General features: G+C 37.7%; 1 protein-coding gene across 2 annotated transcripts; it reads right to left on the bottom strand.

The window, feature by feature from the left end:
- Positions 1-1,309: 1,309 nt before the first annotated feature.
- LOC121321717 (coiled-coil domain-containing protein 186-like) lies at positions 1,310-23,217 on the bottom strand. 2 transcript variants are annotated; one of them, XM_041260798.1, is made up of 16 exons: positions 23,088-23,217; positions 19,764-20,485; positions 19,307-19,433; positions 18,663-18,791; positions 16,501-16,713; positions 15,111-15,230; positions 14,315-14,419; positions 13,615-13,713; positions 13,366-13,452; positions 12,248-12,390; positions 11,148-11,403; positions 10,736-10,925; positions 8,828-8,908; positions 7,338-7,548; positions 4,961-5,180; positions 1,310-4,486 (listed from the first exon to the last, which is right to left on the bottom strand). In XM_041260798.1, exons 2-16 carry the CDS (start codon positions 20,462-20,464, stop codon positions 4,403-4,405), a joined length of 2,766 nt encoding a protein of 921 aa, XP_041116732.1. In that variant the 5' UTR covers positions 20,465-20,485; positions 23,088-23,217; the 3' UTR covers positions 1,310-4,402. The 2 variants fall into 2 exon arrangements, with proteins under 2 accessions (XP_041116732.1, XP_041116733.1); XM_041260799.1 differs by having other exon boundaries at positions 7,338-7,506.
- Between the last annotated feature and the right edge of the window lie 1,210 nt (positions 23,218-24,427).

Here is a 24,427-nt window from a genome sequence, read left to right as displayed (position 1 = left end):
GATAGAGACCTGCTGTGGCTGATTAAAACACCTGTGCTGAATGCATTTGAGAAAAGAAAGATGTCTAGATAATGTGTTACAGTATATGCTACTATTACAAATAAAAAACAGATTCTTATCTGTTCTTAGAATGATTCGAGCCTCTTAATAGTTGTATGGTTTGGGAGACAGTGCCACCTATTGTACATGCATTGAAATTAAGCACCAGCCTAAATCCTTCTTCTCAAGGGCTTGTTATTGTTCCAGAACATATCATATTATGTAGTGTTTTTATTGGCTTTAAAAAAAAAGGTTTTATTATCAGAAAGACACACAGTAAGAACTCCTCTGTTGCACAGTCATTATTGTACAGGGTTGGACAAAAAATAAATAAAAAATAACACGCAATATGAAACTCAAATGGAATATAAACATTACATTTAAAAATAATTAAAAAAATGAAATATTACAGCTAAATAGCAATTTTGCCTATTTTAAAACCTGCAGTACTGGTACTTCTTAATTTTGGAAAACGTTAAAACCATGAAGAAACTTTGTAACTTTGTGAACCACACACACACACACACATATATATATATATATATATATATATATATATATATATATATATATATAGCATACATAGATAGATAGATAGATAGCTGTGTGTGTGTGTGTGTGTGTGCGGTGTGTGGCTTTCATAGAGATGATAAAACTGAAGTTATATTAAAAATGTCAAAATAAATACAAAATTCAGCCTCTGTCAATACTGTAATGAGCTGCCAGCAGCTTTACTGGTCTCTGCTCAGTAGAACAATAACATACAAATCATTTGTTTGCTGACCCAGCAGCCAAGACAGGTAATAAAGAAGAAAAATAGAAATATAATCCTCATTTTATTGTCCTGATCTTAGGAATACAGTAACAGAGCTACCGTGAAGGTGGAGTATTTCTAAGGGTACACAAGCATGATGATAGCTTTGTATAACGGGAGTATGCTTTAGGGTAAGGCTTTCATGCTTTATGTATACATGTATATTGTTTTTTGAGAACATATTAGTTTATGAGAAATCTAGATCACTATCATTTACTTCAAGTCCAGATTTTAAATAGCAGGCAAAAGGGGGAGTTGTATGATATTATCTCATCACTTTCAGAGAGATTGGATAGGAGATGATTATGAATGGGTAGCACACCATCACAGAACAAACATTTGACCTTTTCTGCAAAGGATGACCGAATGGTTCAGTCTCCAGCTCCAGGCACCATGTTGAGCAATGTGAAGAAGGAAAAAAAAAAAAGTTGGGGGGGTGGGGGGGGGGGGGGGGGGGGGGGGGGTTTACTGCAAAAATAGTCACTGCAAGTTAATTATTCAAAGTCTTATCAAGTGATCTTCCCAGTTTCTTAAAAAATATTAGCCACATAACATAAGCCACAATCAGATTAACAATCACAGGAATTAATGTCCCTGTACAGAATACTGTATTATTTAAAGCCTTCATTCAGAATGAGGATACTTTGACAGAACAAATAGTTGTAGATGTTTATTCACTTTAACTGCCATATATACAATCATATATCCTTAAAAACAGTTAACCATTTATACATAAACCTGTAACTGCAAAGTCCAAAATTACAATTTCATATTTCAATGGCCTAAAATAAATCTTCAAATTTAGAAAGGACATAACAAGAAAGAGACACAAATAGGCAAGATTAAAAACACTAAAACAAAAAAAAAAAAAAAAAAAAAAAATCACATAATTAGAGAGACAGAATAACTTTAAATCAGCAAGTCTTCATGGTTTTTTTGTTACCAGTAGTAATTGAATTGTGATTTTAAAAGCTTGTGGATAGGTTTTAATTTCCATACAGACTAGACCTAGTTGTGGAGTTGCATCTTCTGTGCGGAAACAGTATAAAAAGCAATGTGACCACTGCATTTAAAAAAAAAACCAAAAAACACACACACTAAAAGCGGTTGACTGTTTAATCAGCAATAATACAAGCAAACGCCCACACATTTTTCTGCGAGAGAATCTTTATCAAGGCCCTTTGTTTTATATTGTAATGTACCCATTCCATTTGTGGAACGACTAACCAGTAATAATGTCATGCCACACTACACCAGTTTAGAAATGTATTAAATAGTGGGCAAGCGTGACATTCAGGAACAGGGCATTGCATGCTTCCTGCCCGTGCTAAAGAGTGCTGTGGATTTGAAAGGAAGGTTAACACCCCCCCCGCACCGCACAGCAGCAGCAGGGGTGGCATGCTTCTTGTTATATTACTGGTGCTAATGCGAAATCTACACCTTTTCCACATCACTCCTTATGCAGAAACAACATACATTTTCATTTCTGTGCAAACATACATTTATCACAGTTTCACTCAGTTTTTAGTGTAATTAATGGTGCTACTTTACTGGCATGGAATTTGTTTAAATAAATAAATAAATAAATAAAAATGTAAGTGGCGATTGATATTATTTGTTACCTAACAGGCCCAGCTTCATACCGTTTTAAACAGAAGCATTTGCATATCCCCCACGAAGCATATCATTGAATATAGGCTAAGAAGATTGCACTAGTCTAAACAATGCAGATATGTTTGGCTTCTTTAGTAAAAGTCTGTCTTAAGCATGGTGTGTAGCATCACTTAAACAGGTTTTGGCAGAAACAGTGATGGATACAGTAGGTGGTCAATTTAGAGTCTTTTTAGAGCTGGGCTGTTGATAATCATGGATACTGTTTAAATTTCTGCATGCTACTCTGGAATTCTTAAATTACAGTCAGGCGGGTGAACGGATCTCTAGTATCCTAACAAGACGATCATGTTAAATAACGTGTTCACCCCCGAGGTATCCACACTTCATCACCAGATTATTAGTGTCTTTGTATTTGTATTGAAGGCAATAACATTGTGCATGCTTTAAAAGGCGCACATTCCAAGCGCACAATTGCACTTTAACCCTATTTCCAATGTCCACTTATTCAACTTCATACTACAGACATTACATTGTTACATTTCCCTTTTAAAATAAACACTTAAACATATATTAAATCAAATTTAGATTAGTTCATGAAATACCATTTTGCTGGAGGAAAACACACATACATACATACCCACACACACAGTATACAAAAGAGCCAATAAAACTCAATACACAAATAGCTTCGCTTTTCATTTGAAGGTGAGCTACAATGCCAGACACTTAAATAGGTCAAAAAAAGTTCTCAGCAAATAACACAAAACCAGGAGACCACATGAGTTTTCTATAGTAATAAGCCACTCACTGTTTCATATAGGAATAACTCCTACTGCACAGTGCAGATCCATAAGCAAGAGTGAACTATCTGCACTACAGGTAGAATCCAGTGAAAATAAACTGAATACACTATGCTGAGGAATCTGCTCGATAACAAAAACCAAGAGAAGAAACATGCATGTTTTAGGGAAAAAAAATCAAGAGCTCGAATCAGACACAATGTAAAAGAATACTGAAGGCTAGCTTTGATTTTAAATTGCAAGTGCACAGAACAAGAAAACAAGACTCCACTCAACACACACGGAGATCTAAAAACAGGGTTACAATCAGAGCTGTTGGAAGTATAGAAAAGCTGGAAGGTTCACTGTGCATGTGCATGCGAGATACACTGATTTCCATAAATCCTTCAACAAGAATGTTCAGTGTGGTGATTTGGTCTGCAAGCTTATGTTTAGTTTTTTATACTTTGCATTACACTCTATTTCAGTGGCTGGTAAAACTTTACCCCAATGCTTCCAAGTATTGTTAGAACACAGTCATGCCCTATTGACAAAGTACTTAAAAACCAACATGCAGTTTGTAGGTCTAATTAATTTTAAAAACATAAATGCAACTGGGCTCTTAAGAGATGCATTCTTTGGAAGAGGCTTTCTCATTAAATATTAGTTAAATAAATAGAGCTGTTTAAACTCTCACATCTCAGGCAACAAGTTATTTGCTTGTGCTGAAGGCGCGCAAGTGTGATTAAAAAAGGAACACATTTTTTGAGGATAAGTTTTAAAAGCAAGATTAAGTGAAATCCAAGAGACAAAGCACTCCCTGCATCTTACAGAGAACAATAAAAACAACCTAGTCCAGAAGGAAATATCAGCTTTGTATTTGGTTGACAAAAGGAAACGCCAGAGATCTTACTTTTGGTGTATTTTAGCATTTACAATTATTCAGTATCAGTTTGATCAAAAATACACACACACACACACACACACACACGCGCGCGCACTGTGCATTCATGTTGTCACCTGTTCATAACACTTAAACAGATATTACAGACTTTCTGCTACAGAGAAAACAAAATCATTTGCTGACTGGTGTTGGACATTGTGGAGCATCTCTTCATTTTATTTACATTCCTTGGTTAGCTGAACCTGGACAGATTCATTTCTTCTTTACCCGCTGCTCCTGTTCATGCTGGAGTTTTATTAGTCTTTCTATCTCTGATCCAAGCGTCTGAAGACTTTCCTAAAAACAGAAGAGAGAACAGTTAAAAAAAAAAAAAAAAAAAAAAAAAAAAACACACACACACACACACACACACACACATCTTAAAATGTCTGTGTGGTAGTGCCTTTTCCTGAATTTGTGTCCTTGTGTATATATGCATGTATGTATGTATACTTCAACTGGACAAGTAACAATAGCAATGAAACAGAGGGTCTTATCTACTGGCAATACTAAATCACTGGCAAATACTGATTCCCTGAAATGCTTTGATGCACAAGCAGTACTCTAGTATTAGTATTACAATCCGCTGCTCCTTCATTTCAGCTAGGAACCAAACGTGTTCATTCCTTGATCATTTAGAGATGCTCTCCAGGCTGGCATTGCTGTTGGTAACCGATTTCACAGATTTGCGCCAAAAAATAAATACATTCTAAAACCTACTGCAACACAAATCCTAACGCAATATAACGATAGTCAAAAACATGCACTTACCTTCAATGTAATGTTTTTCAGCAGCGTGTCTTCTAACACTGCCTGTAACTTCCTGTTTATTTCTAGAGACAGATCCAGTGTGAGGCCACTGTCTGCTGGGTGAGATGTGTAGAGGGAGGCCATGATTCCTCCTCGCCTGCTCAGATGAGCCTTGTTCAAATCCGAGGCCTCAGTAGACAGTGCTCCAGTCTCCTCCCGTAGAACATAACTCTGGAGAATTCTAAAAAACAGTTCAAAATCATGTGTTTCTTTATGGCTTCTTCATTACTTACTCCCTTCGGTGAAGCACATGGGTTCCCCACAAGCACTAAGGTACTCAACACTGAGCTTTCTAAAGTGACATTTAAAACACTAAATTCACTTCTTGCAGTTAAAAATACAATACTAATTTGATCCCAGTTTACAACGCTACCACCGGCGTCACTACAGCACACGTGTGTGTGTGTGTGTATATATATATATATATATATATATATATATATATATATATATATATATATATATATATATATATGAATAAGCAATGCTAGATTACACTTTGTTCACTTTTGTTTTTAATGTGTGTGCATTGATAACATGGACTACATAACCAATATCTTGATGCATTTATCAATATTCCAACGTGCTGACGTACTCTTTCAAAATTAAATTTAAAAAAACAATCATAAAACAGCTTAACCTTATATGGTACAGAAAAAGGGTATTTGAACATATACTAATATACATATGGCTTGTAGCAAGTTTTTTCTCAATAAGGTTAGTGTGGGTGGTTATGCATTATGATTAAAGTAGAAGCATCCTAATCCTATAATAAATATACAGAGGCTACCCTTTAGACCTTTTGCAGATGTTCCTAGTGGGAAAAGCTCTTTATTAAATGTTAAACAAGTTGCTCCTGCTAACTCCTGCACTTGCTGTCAGCATCCAAGCATAGCAACACTGCTAACTCCTGCACTTGCTGTCAGCATCCAAGCATAGCAACACTGCTAACTCCTGCACTTGCTGTCAGCATCCAAGCATAGCAACACTGCTAACTCCTGCACTTGCTGTCAGCATCCAAGCATAGCAACACTGCTAACTCCTGCACTTGCTGTCAGCATCCAAGCACAGCAACACTGCTAACTCCTGCACTTGCTGTCAGCATCCAAGCACAGCAACACTGCTAACTCCTGCACTTGCTGTCAGCATCCAAGCACAGCAACACTGCTAACTCCTGCACTTGCTGTCAGCATCCAAGCATAGCAACACTGCTAACTCCTGCACTTGCTGTCAGCATCCAAGCATAGCAACACTGCTAACTCCTGCACTTGCTGTCAGCATCCAAGCATAGCATCATGAAACCGCGGCTTGGTTACACAAAGAGATGCTCAGGCAACATGGTCACTTGCGTTATTATTTTTATAATCTTCAAGACATTTTCAAGTGGTAACATTTCCAATGACAAAGACAAAGAAGCGACATGAGCAAAACAGTCAGGTGTACTGTATCTGGAGTGCAAATTCTCCTTGCCTTACTAAATCACCCTGCAAGAAATTCAATATACTGGGTGCTGTGATGTAATGCAGTATCAGCAATAGGGCTGGATTATCGCCTGAAGTGGTTTCCTGAAAATAGAGCTCCGGTCGGCTGCTTGTTGGCAGTGTGTCTCAGGCAAGTCTCTTTTGCATTGCTGGCAAAAGTTACAGTACATGGTGCAATATCATCATGTGTCAGGAGACAAATGCTTCTTGAGCATTGCATTGTGTTACCAGACTACAGATATGAAAAAAATACTGTAGAGGCCCCAGAACCAAAAAGGAAAGACAAATGGCTAAAGCATAAAATATAGTGATACAAAAATGTTGCTAAAAGCTTAGAAACACTTTTTCAAGTTACTATCAGCCTGGCTTAACTGTGGAATAACTAATTTCATGAATGACAGTGTGACACTATATATACACATACATACATACATACATATATATATATATATATATATATATATATATATATATATATATATACACACACACACACACACACACACACACACACACACACACACACACATATATAACTAACAAAAACAATAAATGGAGGGCATTCGTGTGAAATAATTTGGGCAACTCAAACTTCTTTTTATAGCAAAAGTTAATTCAATCAACATGCTTATTAAAACCAGAAAATGATCAAAGCTTGCTTAATACACCATACTAAATTGATGGTTTAGCGTGGCAAGGAATAATCAACAAGGGATCAAGTCCAGACAATCACAAAAACAAGTTTTATTTGCTACTAGATAAAATGAAAATTTCAGAAGTGTGCTGGGACACCTAGTCCTCGGGCCCTGGCGTTGCTTTAAGCCCCACTGCCTAAGAGGGCAGGCTGTAAAACTCACTTTGTTTTCCTTCTAATTTCTTCCACCAGCTGTTTGATGTGGTCCTCCATAAACTCAATCTTTTCATTCTTTCGTGCGTGGGCTTTCTGTAGCCGCACAATCCTCTCGATCAGAACAGCTTTATCCACTTCAGGGAAGCTGTCCACTGCGACTGATGAGCCTGTGTTTTCTGGGGAGCGATCATCATTACTGCTCCGTGCATTTATAGAGCCTGAGCATTGCAAGCCAAAGAGAAGCATTACTCAAAGCAGACAAATTCAGAAGAAATTCAGCATGTCTTTGCACTTTATTAGGTGGTAAACTGGAAACAGACCAGTAGAGAGAGTCAATTATTCAAACTAATTGGGACCAATACTAGTTTGCATAATCGATTTGCATTGATAATTGAAACAGGTATTGCTAACAATTACTGTACCTTTAATGTATAGAATAAAGGTAACACACAAGTACTTTGTACACAAGTACCTACTGATGATGACTTATAGCTAGTAACCTATTCTATCACATTAAGCACACAAAATTGCAAAGCTTTACAAATCATTAAAATTAATGAAATGCAGTAAAACTTTAACACCTACTGCTAATGTAATGAAATACTGTAATTAAAAAACGTACCACTAAACTAAAACTTTGAAAATCAAAGAACACAGTTCAGTACAACTTTGACATGTTACAGAACTTTTGAATCATTAAGTTCAGTAAAGTGTTTCTATACTTTGATACTTGCTGTTTTAATAACGTGCCATTGAAATTAATAAAATAAAATAAGTTCTTAGCTGCTCAATAACAGAAAGAGGAGCTCCAGCCCTTACTGACGAAATAGAAGAAAAATCAAGAACGAGGCGACGGTTTTAATTTGCTTAACTGCAACAATTTAAAAGCCTGGCATGCCAACGTGAATGAAAAAAAAATGAAATAAAAATGCGGTCGCAGACAGATGAGATCCTGGTAAAACTTTTGGCTTTTACAAAAATAGCGTTGTTACCGTCACACAACAAGAGGATTGTTAAGTAGGCAGAGTGAGAACAATTTTTTTTTTTTTAAATGACGTTTTAAATCAAGAAAGCATTTGTTCAAATACAGACAAATGAATAAAAAACAACTGAAAACGATGCTTCCCATCTATGCAGTTTTTATGAAACAAATAAAAAACACATTCCAGTTAATTGTAGAACTGAAGGTATATACTGAATGTCTCCTCTGTTTACCATACGGGATTCCCAACCACTAAATACACCACACGGAAGTTATCACGTGATTACAGGTGCGTTTGGTTGATCAAAGATTGGATAATTGACTCTCTACTGTATTGGAAATCAAGTTAAAATTGTATTTACTGTTTAAGTAGATAGCACTGTTGTCTAAATGCTAGAACATTATTTTTAATAACACAAACATCACTTTCAAATGGAAAGCCAAGGATCTTTACAATTTAAAAGAAGATTTAAAAGTAAAAAACAGCCTTTTTTTTTTTTTTCTGCGAGATATACCTGATGAGCTAGAACGACTCCCCATGCTGCTGGCTTCTTTATCATTGTTGCCGTTTTCCATCTGATCAAGTTTTTTCCGTGCTTTAAAACGTGGATGAAAAATATATTAAACAACTGACAAAATCCAGTAACAAAACAAATTACTATAACACAATTAAATTGGATTTTGTTACTCACAAAAAAGGTATTAATTCATTTTGTTTGACTATTATATATCAACTCATTTTTAAATGGTTTAAATAATATATTTACACTCAGAAAAAAGGTTAAAATCAAGAGTATTAGTCTTAATTCACACGTTCCGCTCATTAAAAATAACATGCCCAAGCATTTATAAAACAGCATATATTTGACATCAGTACTTCAGATGTATTATACAGCTGTATTTGTGCATACATTAAAGTTTCTGTACCTGTGCTTATTTGTCACCCACAGTTAGGGTTCAACAGCATATGGAAAGGGAGTGGGATCATTTAAATTTTACTGACTCAATAAAATGCATCTTGGGTACTGCTTCAGAGAGACAGCTATTAGGAAGATTCATTCTGTCACTTTTTCTTGTTAAGCTTCTTTTAAGTAAGTCGTGTCTCACTGTTTTCAGTTGTTCTTGAAGCATCACATGGAGCACTACATGTATTCTCCTAATCTGCAGTATCCCAAGGCAATGCATTGCCAATTCAATGAAAAGTAAAGAAGAACATTTTTGTAAGGCACCAGTTGAAAGTTGTCTACTAATTGTTTTACCTTCGAATATAGGAGCCTTGCATAACTAAATTGTCATAAACACACATTTCACACGTGTCTTCTAGTTAATTCATTTTACACATTGTGAAGAGAAATTCAAAAAAGGTTCTTGGAACTTTGCATTTAAAAAAGAAGCAAAATGTAAAATAAACCTACAAAAATCTAAATGACAGTCTGAAAGGGTTAGGGATTACACAATTTGCTTAGAAATGTATTTCATGATCTACTCTAATGAATTTAACAGGTGCACTTCCACAGAAAAAGAAGCACTCTGCCAATAAGCTGAATGCCAACCAGCACACTCTACCTATTCTGTATGCATAATTAAATCTATTTGAGAGATGATGAAGGGGCTTTAGAAACTGAGCCAGAATAAAAAAGAAAAGAAAAAAGGATTTCCATTGAGTTGCTTTCTGGCAAAATCTATATTCTCTCTGTCTGTGAAGCACTGCAGTTTTCCAGTCCTATAACAAAGAAAACCTTCAGCCAGAGAATGGATCTGCCCCAGTTTAGAATAAGGACATGTTTCTTTTTAGATTACAAGCTACACACTTTAGACTTCAACATTAACCCAAATTAAAATATCAAATCAGATATACTCCTTTAAAATTTACACATGTGTAGTATATAGATATATATATATATTAATATCATATATATATATACACACACACACACACACACACACACATACGTGCTGGGACAATATATTCGGATATAAAAATCAGGATGTTCATATTGTGGTGTCAGTGTTCTGTACTATTCATTTTAGGAATAAACAAAACAAAGTTTAACTTGAACTGCTATTTGGCATCCTTTGTTTTGTAGTTAATTCACTGTTAACTAAAGTAAGCCCTACTCAACGTGTTCTTTACTCCTGGGATATTTTTCTGTTTTAATGTGTTACATATTGTAAGTTCTTGCTGTAAAATAAAGGCACAAACATAGGGATATGCCCCCCTTCCCCTGCTGCTATGCTGTCTCTGCCTGGAGAGAGAGAGAGAGATATACACACACTAGTTGTGAAATGTCTGTTGTCCCCAAATCACAATTTATGTCAGCATACTTGTATTGCGAGTTACTTGCCTATAAAAAAAAATCCCTTTTTTGATACTGCCTTTTGTTGTCCGAGTGTTTTATGAATAATAATAAAGGCTTTCTCACCTAGCAGGAGTTGTTTAGTAAGGTCCTTTAGATTTGCTATCTGCTTTCGTTTCTGCGTAGCGAGCTCATCGTTCAGTTCTTCGATACTAGTTCTAAGTCCAGCCATTTCTTTGCTCCGTGATGTTAGCTCACTTCGAAGAGTCTGGACTTCCTCCTGCCTCAACTGTTCCTCTTTCTGTAATCGATTTGTCTGCATTTAAAAAAGAAAACATATACATCATAAAATACAGTACCTGAACATGTTGAAAAGAATGGACCAATATAAACTGTAGCCTGCCCATCCCACCCACCTGCTCCAAACAAACCCTTCTAGCAGTAACAATCACACCACACTTTTATCCAAACACATCAATAGATTACAGTATGACCCTCCTTGACAACAGCACTTAGGCAGGATTGTGAATGACCTCACCAGCTCAGCATTGCTGAGGCCCTTCTCTTCTAACAGGGTCTCCAGCTCCCTCTCTCTGAAGGTCAGCTTGTCAAGCTGAATCTGCAGCGTGTTGGCTTCAGACTGCAGCTGAGCGTTCTTGCTGGTCAGTTTCTCTGTGAAGCCCAGCAGTTCAGACTCTCTTATTCGACTCCCTTCCACGTCTTTCTGTAGGTCTGTGATCACAGATTCCAGGTTCTCCATCTCCTCTTTCAAGGATACAATGCACTGCTCGTCTCTGTAATGAAATAAAATACATTACATTTATAAGTATGGCAGAGTAAGTATTAGATTACCGGGGTATAGTCCATTGATGTGAACAGTGGGGGATCTTAACACTGCCGTCATTTGAATTATTAAAAGGGGACTATGACAAAACCCACATTTCTACTAGTGTACATGGGTCTCCTGTTCATTTGTGTTATTAACAGCAAGCACAATGACAGGTTTGGTTCTGGTGTAATATTTAGATAGCCACTGTACTAATGTTTCTATGGCATGGACTAATCATATTTAAATACGCTGTGCTGGAAGCTTTCAGCAAACCTTTCAATTCATCCAAAGTGTGAAAACAAAAAGTGCAAAACGCGATTCAGAACTAGACTGCGATGTCAAATCAGCCTGTATTAATAGCACTGGTTAAACTGTCACTCTACAGAATATTATTATACAGTGCTGGCTGTTAATGTATCTGTGTGCTTTAATAAAATATGGACACCTGGACAACACAAAATAAATAAATAAATAATCTGGTTGTTCCAGTCAACCTGCAGTAAAACATGCTGGTCCCTTTGGAAACTATTTTTAAAATTTTACTAGGAGTGGAGTGATGAAATCAGTTAATAAAGCACAGCATTTTGCACGGTTTTTATCAAAGCTGCTACGAAACATGAAAATGCATCACGCCATTGTCACTAAATAAAAAAATAAAAAATAAAAAATCCACACCATGCACTATCTGTATAAAGGTGATACAGGATGCTTGCCGTGTACAACAATTTATTTCAAATTCTATTTTTTTTGTTTGTTTCAAAATCATTTTTGTAACCCAATACACTTTTTATAACCTCTGAAGACTTTACCTTTGATGCTGGTCTTCCAATCTCTGTACAACCTTAACTCGATCCAGTAGCTTCTGAAGTTCAGATTTCTGTCTGTTGATTATCTCTCTGTATTTTGATAATTCATCCTCTGTTCTTAACCTTTCATCCTCCAGGCACTTCACCTGCAAGACAGAGAAACTCATTCAGTAAACTGACAAAAGGCCAAATAAGGGTTGACTAAAGATGGACTTTTTGCTGACTAAAATATTCATTGTACATTCCCTTTTTGTACCAAAAAAACCTATAAACTGTTCCAAACCATAATGATCTTTTCCCACAGGTTACACATTGCCTCAGAACAGTAGTTCTTCTAAAGAACAGGCAGCTGTGAGCACACATGAATGCAAACCACTCTCATGGGAACTGTCAATGACACTATGCCCCATGTACTAAACTTAAGACAATTACCACTACTAATATTAGCACAAAACTTTTTATCATTCAGTTTCAATGTGATGGTAGAATGCAAATGCTATTTTATTTATGCAACATGTCTAATGATAATAATGAAAAAAAAATAATGCATGACATCTGGATGTTTGATTTAGTTTCTTATTTTGCCATCCATACATTTTGGAGCACAATACACTAATGACATTGTCTCATCATACAGTGTAATAACAAACTTTATAATTATAGTGACACCAACAATGAGCATTGATATCCCGTCCTATACTACACTCAGCCCTCATTACATGCACAGCATGCTCCGGTATAGTTCTCTCAGAAAGGGACTTGCTTATTGTAGAATACCTTAATTCCCTACTAAAGTGGTTGTCAAGGCGGCAGCATTTCTATAGATTAGTGACAAGGCTCTTGGCAAAACTGCTTCAACATGAAATGGTACGATTTGTGTCAAATGTCCTAGGAACTGACTTCCCCTTAGACTCACTACAACATCAGCCAGAAGTTTGCATCATAAGATCCTAGGACTACAAGAAGGACAAACAGACTTCCAGCTGGTGTCTGATGGAGTTTTTCTGTATCAGTAGAACTTGACACCTCAAAGGAACCCTACTTTATATCTCAATTCTCTTGTGTGTCTGAACTCTTTTTGAAGTTTGTGAAAGACTGCTGCAGTTCTCTGGGAGACCCACCTTGGTTCTCAAAGTATGCAGTTCATCCATCCCCTCTTTAAAGGTTCTCTTCAGGTCATCAAGCTCTTTGGCTTTAACGTGGTGCATCTAGACACACAAGAAATGTGTTAAAACTTTACCTGCTAGCCTTTAATAAAAATAAATAATACAACATGCCTTTCTTGCTCTATTACTGATTTCTCTTTTGGATTCCCCTAAAAATATATGGAGCAGACCCTTCACAGACATGTGACAGAGTACATTACTGACCTCTAACTGGTTCGTTCTTTCCTGCTTTTGCTTCTCTAGCTCTCCCTTGGTCTCTCGAAGCTTTGCATCAAGTTCCTTAGATTTAATTTCTTCAGATTCCTGGCAGAATTTAAAAAAAAAAAAAGAGAGAGAACAGCTCTTTTAGAAGTCTTGGTCAATGGAAACTCACAGAGGTTTATGCAGATTAAAACGTCAGTCATAAAAACTCATTACACATGGACGTACAGCTATGAACTGAATTCCACAGCATGGCAATTAGAGGGAGTTTACAACAACTGTGGATCTGTATACCAATGTCTCCGATGGATACCTCTAGGATGATTTGAACACCCTTTTGCCACTTCCAAAAACAGGTATTACAGTAGAAGACAAAAATGAAGCACAGATTCTGAGAAACGCTGACGCTGGTCTACACTGCCACCTGGTGGCTCATCATCATCAACATCCCAATTTATAACCAGAAAAAATCACAACGCTATACATACACCAGAACAATACATACATCCTCCCTAAACACAGTAACAGCAACACTCTTCAGGGACCCACTTGTACAGATTATCTTTTAAAACAAGCTGTTGCTGCGGGCATAGCTCCCACTATTGCTGTAACTATGTAAAATAATGAGAATGTATGTTTCTAAAATAGCCTAAAAAGGTTATCATCCAGTCAAACCCTCCTTTGTGTTCTGGGCAGTACTAACCTGATATGTTTTAATCATCTCCTGGCAATTTTTCCTTATCTGCTCGGCCTCTTCTTTAGCTTGGGTTAGTTTGCTGGTAGTATCTCGGAGTCTTTCCTTGGTTTCCTTGAGTAGAAAAAACAATAGCTTGATCATGTGCCCAAGGAGTAAATCAGAATCATACATCTTTTTGCACAAGCAACTCGACCATGGCATTTCAGTCTGCTTTCTCTGACAAACAAATCTGAAACTCGCACCATGTGGCATCGTCACCCCCTCCCTGGCCCGTCCCATCCTGACACCCCCAAATAAAAAGCCCTTTACTGCCGTTGCGTGTATACTGTGTACTAGGTTTGGTTTGGAAATGTAATAGTTTTTCAAACAATCATTCACCTGCACACATTAAAGCTTCTGTTTTCCTCATATGAAAAACTGCATCACTATATGCACTGGGTAGTAGATACAATTTTAAAACCACCAATATTTCCCTGTTCCATGATATTCAGAAACTGCAACACATGATAGGAGGATCATTGCAAAACATGCATGAACACTATACTCCCTTCATTTAGCACAGGATATATACAACCGCCACTGGGAAGCCTGAGTAAATGCTTCTATAGAAGACTGAAATTATGCTGGTGCTATATTTCTTCATTGAATTTTGTTTCCTGATCACAGGGAAGTAGGCTAGTCATTGTCCCTTATTGGTCCCCTATGCCTTTGGATTCCAAAGAACACATTAAGACTGATCTGCATATCTAACATCAGTTAAATATATCCCTACATGCGTTCTGGATACATTATCAATACTAACCTTGTGTGCATCCGATTCAGTTTTTAACTTGTTTTGGGCCCATTTCACTTTGATCACGTGGGAATTCACTTCTTCTTTTAGTTTTTCAATCTCCCGGTTCAGTCTGGCAGCTTCTCCTTCCTATAAAGTTAAGAGCATCAGCTATACAGTCTTCTATAGCGATAAGGTCTTGGCTATGCATGGTACTAAACCAAAGGATTTCTATGTTAACAGAATTGAATTATCCGCTTACCATTCATTCTGGATAATTCTGTGATTTCTAACTTGAATGGCTGCTAATTATGCAAATGTCCTGTACACTACGAAGTAACTGTTTTTCCATCACTAAATGTATGGCACGTAGTTTGTAGAAAACAGATTTATATCCCCTGTGACATGACCTAGATTATAACAGTCCCAGAGGCATGTTTTAAATCATACTTTCATAAGCGGTTCTCAAGTTATTGTATTTAAAACCGCTGACTATATGTACGGGCAACTCCATTACATACCAATCAGCAGGCATATTAAATGTTAACCTATTGAGTGTGGTTCACGTGGTGGTAGCAGGACTCCTCCATATCCTCTGAACGCCTATCAATCAAATCTACTGCCTATTTAAACCATTAGTCACACCCTATACCTTCATCGTGTTTTTTCGTTTCCTCTTCCTGCTCCTATGTAACTCAACTGCCTTTGCATTGGTCTCCTCTGGGGAGTTAGTGAGTCGCACTCACCCCCCCCCCCCCCCCCCCCCCCCCCCGACAGTTGTGCAAGCTATGCTTCCTTTACCTACACAAGGGACCACCGGCGAAACCCAACCTTTTAGGATCTCATGCGCCATCGCTCCCCTTGCAATCCGAGGATCTAAGCTTATTCTAGTTAACCTCACAGAACGAGCCCTTCCTTCGTAACATGAGGCAATCTTCTCGTTTCAGATTCTCTGGGGGTGCCTCTCCACCCCAGCTTTGGAAGTCTATAATGACTCCAATGACTCTCAAGCCGGGGTCCCCCCCCTTTCTATAAGTTATGTTGTGCCTTCAAACGGCAGGGCCCTCTCATACGTTTTCAGTCTTTGCTAACTCCACGTCCCTCAAGGTGCAGGGTGCCCACCCTTGGAGTTAGCCGCATCACAATGCAGTTAGCCACATCACAATGCAGCCCTCTCAATCTGTGGCGGTGACCTCACCACGATGCAGATCTCATCCTGCCGAGGGCTTGGTCCGAGAAGTCAGACGACATCACTACAGGTAGCCTGGCTCCCGCCCCGTGAATCTTAATATATAACACATCCATGGCTAATGCCCGGCTCAGGTTAGTTTACCAGCTATACCAAGGATAGAGGTTTTACTTTGAGTTAAGTGACATTCAGAAAACAGTTAAGTAAACCTCAAGCAGATTAATAAATAACCTTGGTCTCATAGAGCTGCTGCAGCCTCCCTTTCTCTTGAGAGAGCTGCTTGGCTCGGTTGGAGTTTTTCTCCATTTCTTTGTTTGCTTCACGGAGCTTCTTCTCAAGCACTTCCTTCTCTCTTCGAAGGTCGAGAGCCTCCTTCTCTCCCCGGACATACTTCATGACCATGGACTCTTTCTCCTGACGCGCCTCCTCACACTTCCTGTGAGCCTGGAAGCAAACAAACATACATACTGTACAACACACATTTTTGGGCTTGTTTTTATTGATTTATTTTTATGGTCCCATTTAAATCTGTATTCATAAAATAAAACAAAGACCATCAGCTAGCACACATTTAACAGAAAACTGAAAGATATAGCACAGTGAGAACAAAATGGATTTCTACTACATTTCAAAAACTGAACATGCATCTTGCTACATTATATATAAGGCTTAAACTAATTTCAACTCAGATAAGACAGCAGGGTCTTATTTGTAGAATATGTACAGTAAATGCTTTAATAAATAACAAATCAATTTTTTAAAAGGTGTAAGAGGACACCAAGAAATGAGGAAGAACTTTGAGGGAATAGTCAGGGCTTTCACTATTCAGAGAACACGCTGAGGACATACAGTTTGGAACACCAAAGTGCAGCAGAATTTGTTTTTAATTTGTTTGTTTTTAAATCTTTGGCTGCAGCTGTCTAGCTACAGTAGGAGTTGCCCTTTTCCTTTACTGTGGTGCACCAGCTAGACAATGGCTGATATCATTATTATAAGCAATTTCATTCAGCTCAATTCCTTCAGTTCACTCTTTTCAGATTCTATCTTGCATTCAATAGATACAAGTTATTGCACCATCCAGTGAAAACAACAACCAAAATGAAGAACTGACTCTGAAGACTGTCCATACTGTGAAAATATAGGTCCCTTTATTGAAGTCAAGATTGAAAACATATTTTTATGTTTTTTTTTTACTGTTCTCTCATATTTATGCACTATAGTTTTATTGCTGTTTTATGGTTTTTGCAGTTTTATTGTTGAGGTTTTGAACTGGTGTTTTCTGTTAAGCGTCTTGAGATGGTTCTGCCATGGAAAGCACTATAAGTGCTTTGACATACTGTAACACACACGCACAGAGTATGGAATGACAATGCATAGTTTATTCAAAGTGGGGGTTCTGAAGATATATGGAAATTACAGAAGGAACAAGTTTCTTTTTTCAGTCAGTTTAGCTGCATAATCTACACCACTATTGTTGCAGAAGAAACTGATAGGTCCATGGTTATGAAAAGATACTTTGTTATTCCCAGTCTAGAACACGGTTAGCTGCAGCGTGAGAATAACAGAATAGGGAGAATAGACAATTCACAGTAAAACATGTACTGCAACTTGATTTCTTTACCAGACAACCTTGACTTCTTGACTTAAATGGAAAACAAAACAGAACAATGGATACGTTTGCTGCCAAAACTTCAGGAAGGATTTGCTGTGCCAGTGAGAATTCATTTTAGACTCCAGGTAATGTCAATCTATGACTCATCCCTAGGATAAACACTTGGTTGGGTTTATCTCCTTGTGCACTAAACCAGTCCTAAAGCTATTACTTAAATCATGGAGTTTCACACCTATATTCTCATGTACATTTGTAACCTTTGATAAGAGGTGTCATTGTGCTGCCCTTTGTAACACAATAAAAGAATAAAACAGCTTTGAGGAAACAGTAACAAGCATGTTAGCTTTTGAACGAAATTCATTTTTGCATGCTATTTTTTCATTTTATGCATGCTATGTAACTATTAGTTTTATTATAAAGCTGAATCTATCCTTTAAATCTTTCAACAGAACAATTAAAAATCACTTCCTTTTTTTTTTTTTTAACTGTCCAAATACTTTTGTCTACGACTGTATATACCCTAAATCTGAGCTCTGGGCCATGTGAAGCTGCAGCTGTAAACACCCTAACTCTGAGCTCTGGGACACGTGAAGCTGCAGCTGTATATACCCTAACTCTGAGCTCTGGGACACGTGAAGCTGCAGCTGTATATACCCTAACACTGAGCTCTGGGCCATGTGAAGCTGTATATACCCTAACTCTGAGCTCTGGGCCATGTGAAGCTGTATATACCCTAACTCTGAGCTCTGGGAGATGTGAAGCTGCAGTTTTATACACTTACTTGGTCTAGCCTGAAGGCCATCTCTCTTTGTACCTGATGAATTGCATTCTTGGCAGCTGCATCTTGGGAAACCAGTTTGTCTTGTGAAGCTTTCAGTTCCTTTGTGAGCTCCTCCACTCTAGCCTCTATCTGTAAAGAAAAAAAGTAATGCATATAGTTCCATGCGAAAAAACATATAAGATACTGTGCTTTCCCTTTATAATGCTGTGGTTGGGAGCCATAGGAAAGAAACAGTGCTATTTGTATTGCGCCTTATAATGCAATGGCATTGGAGGCAATTGGGATCCACTTCCATACAGCCTTATAACCTGTTCCGCAGTATAAGGGGACGCCTTGTAACGAGGAAGCACTGGAAAAGCAAGATTTTCTTGACTCTGCACAATTTTTATATACTGCATGTCTGTGTTATTTTTATTTTTTTTTCCAGCCTTGTCAAAGGCATTGCTAGGCACAATGGAATATAAACGCAGTGGTTTGGCTGATGGGTTTGAGGTGTTGTTTAAAGATTACCACATACCAATTAACAACCTGACTGCTGCAATACCTGCGTGCTTTTCATCTTGTTAATAAACAACTGGCTCACTAGATCCATTTTAAGAATGTATATTGTCTGCTTAAATCAGTAACATAAATTACAAATTTACCTTTTTAATGGAACCAATGTGCTGTTTTTCAGTCTCAAAGCGCTTTTTCAACTCTTCTTTCATGTTGTCTTTTTCTGAACAGATTGCTAAAATAAGCTCCTGGTGCTTTTTATTGTCATCTAGCAACCTGCAACAGAAATAGACATAAACAGTAATATAATATAAGCTGTCCTAAAGTCAGGTATCATAGGCGCAATTGTTAAGATCCGCCGTCTCCCAAGTTCACATTTTCAGGTGTGTAATGTCTTTATACAGACAAACAAATTCAGATTATAACATTTGTTAAATTAAATTAGCCTGGCACTTAAAACAATTTAATTTGCCTGGCCTCTGAATTATATTGTTAACACAGTACCGTTGCAATTGTTTATGAAAAATTATAGAAAAGCACTGCATAGCTATCACAAAAACGTATAACAAGTGCACACAACTTCAGACTGTAACTTCAACCACTTACCTTCCGATTGTCTTTTCTTGTTGCAAGTATTTATTCTGTACACATCTGTCAAACATAACTAGAGATTCTTGATTCATTTTTATCCCATTAGGAAAAGTACGTTCAGTTGTAATTTGACAAGAAAGCAATTCAGATTCAATTTCATCTAACAAAGACTCTTGTGATAATGAACGCTGCATTTCAGAAATAAGCTTCTTGCTAAAGTCTGTGTCATAAGGACTTGTTGAGTTAAAGTTCTCAGAAGTCTGTGATACTGGCTCTGCATTGTTTATGGTGTCACCTTCTTCCAGAAATTGTGTTGCAGACTGTCTTGCAGACCCAAGGGAAGTTTCCACCTTTGCAATTCCATCCCCACCTGCCAAGCTGTCCACCAACAGGGCCTCCTCTTCCTGAGCAGAATCTGGGTAACACAGTTCTCCACTTCCACCATGATCTGGAGTGAGCACTTCATCTTCCATGGCACAATGTTCTGTGCAATCTGCAAGGCAAGGCTCTGTAACGGGACTGTCAGCCTTGTCCACCAGACAGTCCTCTTGTGGGTCAGTACAAGTGCTTCCAGCTCTGCTGGTTTCTTCTGAATCCTCAGGAGTCTTTTTGCTCACAGTACTGTCACAGTCGGGTGTTCCAGAACTCTCCTGGTTAGTTTTTGGCAGCTCATCCCTCACAGTCATGTCCTGTGCTTCTGGTGGAGTCTGATCCATCCTTTCCCCTTTGCTTACAGCCTACACAGAAGCAAAAACAAGAATAAAGCAATGTTGTGTTTTGTGAACATGGTTTCTTTTTTTAGCTCAAAAGTGTCTTTAAAAATTACCCTCCCTATACTGTATCTGTGTACCACACTTTCTGTACATTTTTGAATGGTGACTACACCATAGGTCATAGTGACATTCATCTTCATGGTACCAATTCTATATTTACAGCACATTGTGTTTTAGTGTTTGCCCCTGGGTGAGAGCTGTTAGGGGGCATACAATAGACTCAAAACACCACAAACAACTGAACACACACTAATAATCTATCTATCTATCTATCCACACATTACAAAAGCAGCCACTTTTTAGTTGTTGAGTACATTCCCGCAGGTTAGGTGTGGCATGATTCAGTTCAATTGTTTGGCTATACTGCATACCAGTGATAAATATGGGCAGGGAAACAGGGCAGGGAGCTAGAACAAAAAGATAGGGTGGGGAGTCCTATTTTAACCAATCAAGCACCAATGGTATTGGCAAACATATTCTTAAACTCATCAAGGGCAGAGGGAGGAATGTGCCCCGATCAGGTACTGTACAGTGGAATGTGTCGCTAACAGTGGAATGTTAAGGTGAGGCTCACCTTACCAATTCCTATACTGTTAGAGTCTGATAACCCATGCCTGTATGTCTTATGCTAAGATATCCCCCACCAGGCTGTTACTCTCGTGGCTCACTATACAGGGAAGGGAATGTGTGATAATTATAGAATATTCCTCTTTGGCAGATCAATTTGTTTATGTACATTGAGAAGGCAGGTCTTGTTTCAGACCCCACTCATGTATATACTGACTCCAACACATACTCGTGATAAACAGGAAGCGTACAATAAAAATAAAAAATAAATAAAATAAGAGTAGGCAAATGGTGTGTATACAGTCACTGAATCATGCAGCTCTTTAGTACAAAAACAAAACACTTCATATTAAACTTAAAAGGTGTGCACTTTTGTATTTCAAATGTATAAGTAGTCCCACTTACAGTTCATTATCCCCTTCGGTCACAACTTTTTATTTACATTTTTAAAACTGTGAACTCTATGGAGATGGAGATGTTACCCTGCCTGTTGGTCCCCACCAGAAACAAACAGTTTGACATCAAATGATTGTGGACTGGCAGAACTTGATCTCCCCAGCTCACAGTGACGAAGGGTGTTACTAATGAACGTTTACTGCAAAGGACACGAGGTGGGTTTTAAATTTTGGACTGTTAAAAAAATAACTCATGTGTTGCGTGATACAGTGCCATCACGGATTCTCTCGTGCAGGTAATACTGCCATCACTGGGGAAACTAGATGTCAGGAAATAGGGGCAGAACCTACTCAAAAAGAAATAACACCCCTCATGAAGCAGTATAGTTCAATTGTTTTTAAAATACCACAAAAACCTTTGTGTTGAACTTTGCAACCAAGTAGCCGTTAGATACAGTAGTACTGCAAGTGCTGGACTTTGAGCAGTAACACCATCCCGAGGCCTTGCTTACAGAGATTACATTATAATTGCAGAAAAAATTAAAAAGCAGTGGGCCAATGGGTTTAAAGCAAGGAAATTAAAGACGACAAAATTGTCTCATTTGCCAAGGATCTCGCAAGCCTATCTTTGCTGTGCTTATAGAAACCTAGATTCAACAAGAAGTAATAGGGTACTACCATATACAACCAATGCCTGTTGAGTCGTTACCAAGGAAGAATATACAGGCAGCGTGGAATATGGAAATCCCAGGTCCAGTCCAATTCTGCGTTGCAGCCATGTGTTTATCTCAGCTAACTGAATAACATACTCAATTAATTTATAAACGCACTGTACGTGTTCCTATCAATGTATTATACTAATATCAAATCTAATTGTGGTCATTTGTGCAAAAAAAAAAAAAAAAAGGTTGTGTACAAACTCTGAATATTACAGCATTTGTATAACTGCAATTTTGTACACATAGCTAACTTTATTGGGAGATAATAAAACAATATACAATAATAAAACATTCACTTGTATTCAGTATGTGATTATTTAGAATCGTCGTTATTGATTTGTTCATCTATTCCCTCTGCCTGCCACCTGTACTGTAGCTACAGGCACCAACAAGTTACCATCCCCTTTTTGACTTCACTCGGTTTGTGCTGGTAATACAAAAATAAATACGAGAGTACAAAGTTAAACCCTCGTAGATTTCTTCACAATTTTGAGCAGGAAGTAATACTGTAAGGGCTTAAACCTACAGAAACAGATCAATTAGCCTGGGTGAAACTAAAACAGAAGGGAAATGGTCATACGTGTAATGCATTGCCAATATCGATTATTTTCCATAGACTGAGTGATTACAGGAGAGCGGTAATTAAAACCACGCACATGAATGGCCTGGGGTTCAAGCCAGATTCACACTGTAAGACAAGAACCGCTCCATGCATTCACACATCATAAAGAAGGACTCGCACACCTTCCGCACAGTGTCAAACTGAGAAGCCAGCAGGGTTTTCCTTTCTCATTCCCACAAACGATGCAGCGAATGGCACAGCATTTCACACAACACACAAGCAAAATTGCAAGCCTTCACAAACACGGTGTCAATTGAGCTCACCTGTGTGTTGCTGCTCCTTCTTCGTTGTGTGATTTTGTTAATAATTCAAATTCAGGGGATCATCTTTTTTTTTTTTTTTTTTTAATCTACAGAGCCACTCGTACGTGACATACCAACAAAGATGGCCACAGTAGTGGAATCAGCTGCTGGATGTTCGGCCTATAGGAATGCAGCGTTAGTCTGACGTCATACACAGCACACTCTTAAAGGGCAAGGCAGCAGTATCGTATATCCAGGTCACTGGCACACCTGCAGACAGGTGCATGCTATTTATTGACACCTGCACAGCACAACCCAAAATATGTTTAGTCAAATGTCTTATTAATTAATTAATTAATTTAAAAAGGGATTATGTATGCGGTACAGTATATTAATAATCTATATTTAATTGCATTTGTTTTCACAGACCCTGATTAGCAATAATATTGTACTACAGTAGTACCTAATGCTGTTTTAGGTAAATTAGTAAATCATTAGTACCAGTAGTTTACATGTAATTAAATATGACACGGGTGACTTTTTAAAATGTATTTATTACATTTTTTTTTTTTTTTTGCACTATTTAATTTATTAAAATTGTATACCTCTGTAACTCATAGAAGTAAATATTTACATTTTCTTGTAACTAATACATCCCACACACTGACCTCACCTTGTTCAATCATGCTTTTGCTAAACGTTTTTATTTCAGATGTTCATGTGTGAGTTCATCGAACCGCGCATGTGCAAAAGATTAGCGTGGTAAATACGATGCAGAAAACGAGGCACACGTGCGTGAATGCTGAATTCAGGTATGTGAAGACATAATTGCACGCCTATTATTATTATTATTATTATTATTATTATTTGTGTCATTATCTTTTATGTAAACATTTAACGTGTAAGCACGTTGCTTTGCACGGAATCTCCTCGCTCCTCGTGAACTGTGTGCTGTTACTCGTAAACAAAATAAGAACTTTAGAAAATAACGTATTAATATAATTGTATTGTCTCACAACGACAAAAAACAGTAGTTGTTGTAAAATCAAGCATGCATATTAAAAAGTGCATGTGATTTAGCAAGATGACAGCTGAACTGTCACTGAACTGACAACCAAAGGGACAGAGTGAAGAAATGCACGAGGCCTTCCCCCCGAAATGTTTGAACCAGCACCGTGCGCGGTTAATTAAGTACATTTGCAAGACTCCTGGTGGTAAGTTAAATTGTACTGATACACCAATGTAGATTTTACAGAAAGTAATGTTTTTACACAATATACAGTTAACTAGGGTATATGCGTTGTCAGTTTGAGGTTGGAAATCACAGAGATTATGGCGTGAAATTAGCTACACGCCAGCAT

The sequence above is a fragment of the Polyodon spathula genome, chromosome 10 (genome assembly GCF_017654505.1).
Source record: "Polyodon spathula isolate WHYD16114869_AA chromosome 10, ASM1765450v1, whole genome shotgun sequence".
NCBI lineage: Eukaryota > Metazoa > Chordata > Actinopteri > Acipenseriformes > Polyodontidae > Polyodon > Polyodon spathula.
The sequence above is the reverse complement of the archived record's forward strand: the minus strand, read 5'-3'. Positions and strand labels throughout refer to the sequence as shown.